General features: G+C 31.3%; 1 protein-coding gene across 1 annotated transcript; it reads left to right on the plus strand.

Annotated features, from left to right (window-relative positions):
* Positions 1-3,303: 3,303 nt before the first annotated feature.
* On the plus strand, positions 3,304-6,635 carry LOC145635656 (EIN3-binding F-box protein 1-like). The gene is made up of 2 exons (XM_081686978.1): positions 3,304-3,739; positions 4,311-6,635. Exons 1-2 carry the CDS (start codon positions 3,715-3,717, stop codon positions 6,167-6,169), a joined length of 1,884 nt encoding a protein of 627 aa, XP_081543104.1. The 5' UTR covers positions 3,304-3,714; the 3' UTR covers positions 6,170-6,635.
* The last annotated feature ends 4,062 nt before the right edge of the window (positions 6,636-10,697 follow it).

A 10,697-nucleotide genomic window follows, 5' to 3' on the forward strand; every position in this document is an offset into this window, starting at 1 on the left:
TATATTAAATTTATCCACAAACAATTTAATACTTTTATAATTTTATTAACATTTATTTTTAATACAAAATATATTGATAATTGATTAGGCTAGTATTATACATTGATATTATAAAAAATGATAAACAATATTGTGTTAATAATATTTTTTTATCAAAATTACAAAAATTAACAATAACTATTAATTACTAAGCTAAATGGATGCATATTAATTACTTAAAAGTATAATTATTGTAGTAATAATAGTGATTATATATATATAATTAAAATATTTTTAATTGTATAATACATATTCATTGCGCTGTATGAATTAATTGATGATGAAAAATAATTGAAACTCTACTTTAAGTATATAAATGAAATTATTGTGGTTCAAGTTATAACGTTAATAACATTTATGACTCGGATACTCGTCATTTTTATAAACTGCCAGACAAGTCCTATGACGTGTGCATATAATAAAAAGGTAAGTAATCAATCCTTAATGTGCATAAATCATTTTAATCTATGTTGTATAAATAAAATCAACATATTAACTAATAAAATCAGAAGCATATCACAAAAATTGTGATTGATACATTATTTCAACATGTGTAATATATATAATTCATTGTATTAGAGAACCATGCTATGTGAACATGCCTTCTCTTTATTATTAAGTCACTTTTTTCATTTTTATAAGGAAATTAAAATTATTTAGGTGCATGTATTAGAATTATATTTTTTCAAAATAAATCTTGAATTAAGTCCTATATATATAGAGTGTAGGTCCCTTGATAAAACATAAGTGGAGTAATCTTTCTGGTTGAAAAATACTACTTCATTCCTAGAGATTAATTTTGTAAGTATTCTTCTTATTATTTGATTTCAAGGATCAAATTTCTGATTTACAAAATTAGTCCTAATTTAAGCTACTCATGTTGCATTGTTTATGATTTAGCACATTTTTTCATGTTAAATGGTTCATTATAATCCTCTAATTCCTTTTTTTTTTTATTTTTTTTTTATTTTTTTTTATCTTGCTTTTCCTCATGTTTTCCCCTTCTTTTATTAATAAAATATTATTTTCTTAACATGCAGGGTTTTCATATATTCTTACATCAATCGTTGATTGTTTGAGCTTGTAAGTTTATTCCTAAGCCCAAGTCTTTACCTTATTACATAATTGATGTAAATTTGCTTAAACCATTCTAGCTATAATCCATGTAATCTCTGTTTGTTATTAGGTGGCTTAATGGTTATTGGATGGTGGCAATGTTTGATATATAAAATGATAATTTATGGATATTTTAAAATCAAATTTTGACTAATTTTTTATTTTTATTTTTTTTTTAAAGTAAAATTTGTTAAGTTTTTGTGTTTTGTTTCTTGGCCCTCAAAAGGATTAGGACACCCATCAATTGGTAAAGAAGTTTCCTCTCCATTCTTTTAATTAGATGGGGAGATTGACTCCTTGGTGCATAGGTCCAACACCTAACCAAATTAAAATCGGTTGATTCGGGCGACTAAAATTATTTATCCATCTATTTCTCTTATAAATAATTGTGATTAAAGGTGTCTCTTATTTGAAAAAAAAAAAAAAAAAAAAATCTAATTTCAATTCAAATTGAATAAAATCTAATCAGGTTAATTTTCTTTCAAATTAAATTCACTTGGGTTGAATTTTTCTTTATTTTTAAATAAAAAAAAAAGATTTTTCAAATCGGATTGAGATGGCTAAAAAAGTGAATAAAGCAAGTTTTTAATTTTTTTTTTTTTTTTTTTTTTTTTTTTTTTTTTATTATTATTATTTTTTTTATATATAACATACCCTTGTTATTTTAATTGTTAGCCACCATGCCCTTGTTATTTTAATTGTTAGCCAACTATTAACTTTTAAAATTATGTTTTCAAGACATACAATATTCGTGGTAATTTTAAGGCTAATTTTGTTGATTAAATGATTTTTACACTTTTTTTATTTTAAATCACGAGTCAAAAATAAAAGCTCAAAAAAATGACAGTTTACTTTAATTTGGAATTTTGATTAAATTAAAAATCAACATATCAATAATAGTTTCATTATTACAGTAATGTTGCACTTGATAAAATGCATGCACAACACACGAGTATAACCACTTCATAAAATCATGCCACATTCTCACACAACACATGTCCACCCACATAATTAAAGAAAAGATATTGAAATTAAACATGACTAGTATGTAATTCGTACATTATATATATATAAACACTATCATTTTAAGGCTAATTTTGTTGATTAGATAATTTTTATACTTTTTTTGAATCACTGGCCAATAATAAAAGCTCAAAAAATGACAGATTTTCTTTAATTTCGAATTTTGGATTAAATTAAAAAATTAACCGGATTGAATTTGGTGAATAAGTCCATTCAAATTGGATTCAACATATCAATAATAACTTCATTATTACATTAATAATGCACTTAATAAAACATACTCACAACACACGAGCATAAGGCATTAGTGCATAACCCCCTTCATAAAATCATGCCACATTATCACTTGACACCTGTCCACTCAACTAATAAAAGAAAAAGATATTAAACATAAATATGACTAATAATTATGTATATATTCCATAATAATCCTCAGTGTAAAAAAAAAAAAAAAAAAAATCCCTTTTAGTCAACAACATATTTCAAAGCTAACTCATTCAAATGGTCCATGCCTAAATTAATCCTACATTCAATTATAATACAACTTAAATTATTCCGACTCAAAATATAAACCAAACCAAACGACCCTATTTATTCAATTAACTACGGAGTATTAATAAAACAAAACATGCTGTCATTAAGGGACACATGTCAATTTTTTATTGAAATTTTCACGCTTAAATTATTTTTGACATCATTTTTCCCCTATATTTTCTCATCCTAAATTTCGGGACTAAATTAAAAAATACTCTGTACTTTTTGAAAATTAATTTATAAATAAGATTATGATTATACTTTTCTTGAGTAACAAAATGGCAATTATTTTAGACAAATAAATAACTATTTAATTCGTACAACAAACGAGACTAAACTACTTAACACAACAATAACACCTAAATTCATAATAACCGAACTAAATAAATTCAACACTCACTTAATAAATCGACTTTAAACAATCTAACTAAAATGTACATCAATATCAAACAATCCAATAACCTCCCGTAAAAAGTAAATCAAATCAAACGACCTGATTACCACCTCCAACCATAGGTTAGTAGGAAGCGGCTTCAAGTTTCTTAGAAGGCAAAAGTGGAATGAAAGAGAGAAGTGGGGTCAGGTGGGGGCGGGAGAATAACGTTAGAATCGGTAATATTTTTTTTTATTTTTGTAGGATCATTTAGATACATTGTATTAGACCATACTATTATCATTTTATAGCAAAACATTTAGGGGGGTTCTTTCATAATGTATCTGATCATTTCATATTTTTTTTCTCTCTTACCAACCCATATAAATCTTGTTTCAATTTCATGATTTCATTTCATATTCACATATTTTTTTCATCAACCATTTTTTTCCCTATAAACTTCTCTCTATAGGGTTCTTCTTTTCACCTTGATTGATCAATTTGTTAATCTTTGTAATGTGCTTTGGATTTGCTGTTAATCCTGTTCAGCTCTTCTGGGTTTTGTTTATAATTTCTGGGTTTCTCTTCAATTTTGATTCTTTTGTAGATTTTCAACTTCAATTTCAGTCATGCCGACTCTTGTTAACTACAGTGGTATGTTCTCTCATCTTGTTCTTGATTAATTAGTTGTTTTTATTTTTTTTATTAGACTAGTTAATTTCTTATTTTGGAATTTCAATTGGGTTTTTGTTTAATTTGTCTGAATGTGATCAAACTTAGTGAATTTTGAGAAAATATGATTATAACATGTCTAAATGTAGTACAATAAGTCTTTATTTTCTAAATATGAAATTATTGTATGAATTTTGAATAATTGATCAAGGTAGATTGCATAATGCCCAAATGCCTATTTAAATTAAATGGTATTTATAATTGCGGAAAATGAAATGTGGTATAGGATTAAAGTTTTTAATTAGCTTAGATCATGATCATAACTGATGATTTAATTTCAATTGGGGTTTTTGAAATTTGGATGAAATATTACTTAACCATAGATTAAGTAAACCTGGAAAACTTTTCTTGCTTCATGATTAATTGGAATTTTGTAGCTTTTTAAGGTAGGATGAAATTCATATGAAATGAGAAGGATAACAATTTTCAGCATAATGTCTATGTTTTTGTGATTTGCTGTTGCTTATGTATGCTATTCATGTCCATTTTTCAGGGAAAGATGAACTACGCAATGAGAGTGCATTCTGTGCTAACTCAATGGTCAATGTGGATGTGTTTGGTTCTGCTTGCAAACGTGCACGCATCAGTGCCCCGTTTGTACTCTGGGGTCAAGAATCTGAGCAAGCGACGAGATCATCCATCAATGTTCTTCCCGACGAATGCCTCTTTGAGATCTTCAGGCGAATGGCTGGCAAAGAGAGAAGCATCTCTGCTTGTGTCTCCAAGCAATGGCTTACTCTTTTGAGCAGAATCCGCAGGGCTGAAATATGCAACAATGACACTGCTATGGTGTCTGAGGACAAAGAGGTGGATGGCTGTCTTACGAGGTCTGTGGAAGGGAAGAAAGCTACAGATACTCGACTTGCTGCTATTGCAGTTGGAACTGCTGCTCGAGGTGGACTTGGGAAGCTTTCTATTCGGGGAAGCAACTCTACTCACGGTGTCACAAATGCCGGTCTCTTAGCTATAGCTCGTGGGTGTCCATCTTTAAAATCTTTGTCCCTGTGGAATGTTTCCTCTATTGGTGATGAAGGCCTTTCTGAGGTCGCGAAGGAATGCCATATGTTGGAAAAGCTTGACTTCAGCCAGTGCCCTTCTATTACCAACAAGGGTTTAATTGCTATTGCTGAAAATTGCCCGAATTTGACAACCTTGTCAATTGAATCATGTCCTAGAATAGGCAATGACAGCATGCAAGCAATTGCTCAGGGCTGCCCCAAACTGGAATCAATCTCCATCAAGGACTGCCCTTTAGTTGGGGATCAAGGTCTTGCAAGTTTGTTTTCATCAAACACATCAATTGTGTCCAAAGTGAAGCTTCAGAACCTAAACATCTCTGATTTCTCTCTTGTTGTCATTGGCCACTATGGGAAGTCCATCACCAGCCTTACTTTGAGCAACCTCAAGAATGTGACTGAAAAAGGATTTTCTGTGATGGGTAATGCCCAAGGTTTGAAGGCTTTGGTGTCCTTGTCAATTTCTTCGTGTTTTGGAGTGACAGATTTCAGTATCGAAGCCATTGGCAAGGGCTGCTCCGCCCTCAAACAGATTTACCTCCGCAATGGCTGCTTCATGTCAGACAATGGTATATTGGCGTTCTCGAAATCAGCCGAAGCTCTAGAGAGCATGCATTTGGAAGGTTGCAATAGGATTACTCTACCTGGTTTGGTTGCCGCCCTCTCCAGTTGCAGCTTTAAGTTCAGATCACTTTCCCTTGTCAAGTGCATGGGTCTTAAGGATGTGTCCTTCCAAGGTTCCCTCCTCCTATACCCTTGCATATCCCTTCGATGTCTTTCCATCAAAAACTGCCCTGCCTTTGGTAGTGCTGGCTTGAGTATTTTGGGTAAGATGTGCCCAAGCCTAAGGCAGGTAGACTTGAGTGGCCTCTATGGGATGTCAGATGAGGGTATTATCTCGCTTCTTGAGAGCTCTGTGGCGGGGCTAGCTAAGTTGAACCTCAGTGGCTGCATAAACCTGTCCGATGAATCTGTTCTTGCTGTTGCTAGGCTCCATGGTGAGACCATCAAAGAGCTCAATCTTGATGGGTGCAGGAAGATTTCTGATATGAGCTTAGTGGTCATTTCTGATAGCTGCCCATTGCTTAATGATCTCGATGTCTCAAACTCTGCAGTAACAGATTCAGGCATTGCTGCTTTATCATGCTCAGAGCAACTAAACCTACAAATTCTTTCCATATCAGGCTGTTCTAGGATATCAAACAAGAGCTTACCGTACCTTATCCAGTTAGGAAAAAGCCTGGTTGGTTTGAACCTCCAACACTGCAATTCACTTAGCAGCAGTGGTGTTGATATGCTCATGGGTAATCTGTGGAAATGTGATATTCTTTGCTGAATATCACCGCCATCTTTAGTTTTTCTGCTCGTGATAAGTTGCTTGACAGTTACATCAGTTCAGGTTCGATTGTTTTCCAGGGGTATCTTTTGGCAAAAATTGCATTACCCTGGTCATTTTTGCGGGATGAAGCAGCCCGTTTAGATTTTGTCTCCTGCAGATGGGAGACCCTCCTTTTTACGCACCATTGATACCCTTTTGAGTGTATACCTGCCTGATGATGTTAAGCTTCTTAGTCATGGGTAAAGTCGAGTTTTCAAGCAGCCGCGGACAGGAATATCTTTCTGCTAGAGTCGCCGTTCATATGTTTGGGAGTCTTTGGCTTCCCCTAGTTAGTAGTTGCTGTTGGTGATAATAGGAAGAGTCTTGGTCATAGACTTTGGTGATGGCAACGAGTTTGAAAGCTCATTTTGCCATTGACAACCTATTCAAGGTTGTTTTTTCGGTACAAGGTCTTAGTTTTGTATGGCTCTTCCTATTTAGTTTGATCTGTAGTTGGCAACTATTTTAGTTTAAAACTTTATTTTCATTACAAAAAAAAACTTGAAAAATACACAAAAAAAATCAAAAAATAATAAAAAGAAAAAAAAAATAAAAATTGGAGCTTTCTGCTTCATTTTTGCCTCTTGCTCCCTATATGAATCCTTATGTACAAGCCTCAAGCCTGTGGCTTACACATTTATACATCCTAATTCCTAATGCAAAGTGAGGAATAGTTAGAGCTTCCCTCTTAGTTTTAGGGAATACCGAAATCGATTATCATCATCTGCCTTTATGCCTCTTTTTTTTTTTTAAAAAAAAAAAAAAATCTAATGCAAAGTGTTTGGGCTCCGCATAGCACCTCATCTCCTAACCCAAATAATATTTGGGCCCTTACCTTTTTGTTCCAGCCCAAGGCAAAGTATTTGGGCTTCTTATCATCTCCTAACTCGAATAATATTCTACCCCTAATTATATTAACCTAAAATATTGGAAGTGATGTACTATGTACTAATAATATCATTACCAAGACATCAAATATAGCAAATTAGCAATGCATGACATTCTACATAGTTTTACATAATGTTGTTCGATCCACTCTTTTAACGAATTTTACAACGTTCTAAATTCTAAATACCTACAATTTCGGCTTTCTTAGTACATAAGAGATCTAATTTACACGAATCAGATTCTATGACCTTAATTAACAAGCTTTATGTTTGAACATTCATCAAGGTTAATAGTTAGTCAAATAAACAAAATACTGTATGTTTTTCTGCGATTTGAACATACTATACTATACTTGTTGAAAAAAAAAAAAATACTATACTATACAATTATTGTGGACAAAGAAAAAATTCTTTTGATAGATGTAAATTTTCTTTGGTGTATTTTCAGTTGTCATATCACATTATCACACTGTCTAAGTCTTCTTTATTTGTTTTTATAACTTTGTACTGTATTAAACTTTAACCATTCATCACACATTTTATGATTCCTTAGACATGGAGATGTGACATAATATCCCCTCCTTTTGTACAATTTGTAATGTTATACTCATCTTACACTGTTATTTTTTTGGGTGCTATAGTGATTTACTGTTGTTAGATGCCTTTGGTCCATGATATATATAGATAATTATGTATGGAGTACGGAGTAGTTATCTTATATACGCGTTATCATTAACCTAATCTATGTTCAAAATGAAAAATATGGAGTAAGTAATAAGGAAAATGTTCCAATTATTATAAAATGTCGTTTAGTGTTAATTAGATACTTAAAAGTCGGCGCAACGTGACAATTAGTACCTAACAATTAGATGTACTTGTTAACAATGATAGCAGTATGATAACATTCAAATACTCCCTCCATGATGGAGATGCATGGGCGTGGAAGTATGGAACGAGCAAATGTTCTACCATGTTTCAAAGTGTAAGGAAACAAGTCACAAGTGTAGGAATAATAATTTGGTAAAACCTAACTATTGTTTGTGTAAAGATCTTTGTAAAGCTTAAAATGACCTTGCCTTTTGAGTAGACTTTAGTTTGATCTAACACTACATAATCTTGATAGATTTTTCTTTTTTCGATTGATGATGTACTAGGGTAATACAAGTTACTAATGAGAAAGGAATTTGAACTTGTGAGTTATCATACATATCAATTGTCATTTTTTTTCTTTCTCGTTAGTACGTACATACTCTTAATTGATAATAAAAATAAAAATAAAAAGAACAATTTGATAGACTATAAAATATATTCTCGAGCTTCAACCATTAACTTAAACTTTTGATTGAGTTGGTCCTTTAGTATGTTATCAAACTAAATGTACATAAACATAACACTAGGATAAGCGAGATGTGACATAATTATTCACAAATTTCAACGATTAACCTATCGTCTCTCATTCACAAAATCATATATACATACCGACGTACAATATGAATCACAAACTCACAATTATGTGTACATCAAATAATTGGAATACAGGAACTTGGACTCTACAAGGATTAGTCAAAATGTGAATATTTTGTGTTTGTTTTTGGATAGTATATGAAATTATTTATGAGAAATGTCTCACACTTTTGTAGCAATAAGTATAAATCTACTGTGTAGTAAATAGTATAGGAGAATTAAAATTGTAAAATTTCATGTGAAAAATCAGAGATGTCCAACCAAATATTGAAAGGTGGGGAGTGGGAGACAAAGGCATTAGTACCTTCAATTATTGCTAAAGTTTGTGCAGAAGAAGGTCAAGTCATGAGATAGGTGTATGTTGAAGCACAACATGAATTAGTTTTCAAACATAAATTCTTGTAAAAAAACTTTTAACTGTTCACTTCATCTTTAGCTAAAGATAATCTGTCATTCATTCAACATATACAATCCAAAAACAAAATTGATTTATGGATTGAAATATCTAACAACATTCAAAAGTGTGTTTTAATTTTTAAACTTGATTTTGCTTGTTTTAGTTCAATTTTACTAAGTTGATTTGGATTGGGAAGGAAAAAATGTTTACAAGAAATTTGATTGTATTTAATTATTTAAAAAGCCGAAAATATATGTTGTGGTAAAAGATTTAAGGATTTAAACTTTCGTGGTAAAAGGGTATATCAAAATTTTATTAAATTTTTACACTTACAGGTTATGAATTTGTTTACCGTAAAACTTAGACTTCGATTATTAGAGTTCCAAATTATTTAATTTATTCAATAATATTTGAGTTCTTTTCTAATGGATTAAAGCATACATAGATTCAAAGAATAACCCTTGCTATAAAATATTGCAAGTGATGACTATTTATCTTTCAAAGACACTTGGATTCTTTCATCAGAGACTACCAACAGACTCCTCTCATGGTGTTAACAAATCTCTTCAATAAAAACTACACAAAGGATTGGGCCCACTAACTAACAAAAACATTGGGCTCATTAACTTCCAATCTTTCATGTTGACCAAATTTCACTTTGTTTAAGTTGTTTAAAAAAATGAACCTTTTTCAAGTTTTCAGGTCATTTTCTATCATAAAAATTGAGGGTACAAAACTACTATTGTTAAAGAGTAGATGATTACATCAATCTTATATAGGAAGTATTAGTATGAGCCAATAGCAAAAGATTAAAGCAAATTCTTTTGTATGCTTGATCTACTTCTAAATATTATGCGTACATAATCTAATGTGGGATGAAAAAAGCATAATTTTCGAATATTATAGGTAATGAAAAGTGAGATATTTATTGACTATATTAGACGTAGGTAGTAAAAACTTGTATCAAACATTCAAATGATTCAAGCCGTACTAACAAACTATAGTAACCCTAATAATACTCGTGCTACATACGGTCTCTAAAACCCCACACGGCATGTGGTTGCATGCACATACACCTAGCTTAGTATTGTGTCACAATCATACCATTTCTTACTAAGTCATATAGATAGAGCCACATGGTCGGCATGCTCACCATAAGCATTAGTAAGAATGCACTCGCGTAATCAACAACACCAACAAAAACTTCGTCTCAAAATGATCTGATTTGACTTCAGCTAACATATCATAAAGAAACATCAAATTAAAGGTAAAAAAGATAAGTTAAAGAAAGTAAACGTACAAAAGTGATAAAATAAGATGAAAGTGAAAGAAAACGAGTGAAACATAGTGCCGTGAAAAAGAAACATTTGAGTACAGTATAGTTATAGTGTGCACCTCTAAAAACCAGAAAACATACATACTGAAGTATTATATTATATGTTATCTACTTTTCAGTATTATTTACATGAAGCAAAAAAGAATAAAAGAACAACACTTTATTATATTAACCTTCAGTTTTATACAAGTGAAGCTCTCAATTTTACCTTCAAAAAATTGAGTATATAGATTGATATAAATGGTTACTACAAACTATAAATCATTCAGGCTACAAATGGCCGCTCTCATTTTGGCATGCGTCATTTCTTTCTCTTCTCTTCCTTCCATTTCAGGTAAGGATTCAAATCCGATCTCATGCAATTATATGCTCCGTATTACTTCCTTCGTTCTTTTTTAGTTG

This window comes from Chenopodium album, chromosome 6 (assembly GCF_948465745.1).
Source record: "Chenopodium album chromosome 6, dcCheAlbu1.1, whole genome shotgun sequence".
NCBI classification, from domain to species: Eukaryota; Viridiplantae; Streptophyta; class Magnoliopsida; order Caryophyllales; family Amaranthaceae; genus Chenopodium; species Chenopodium album.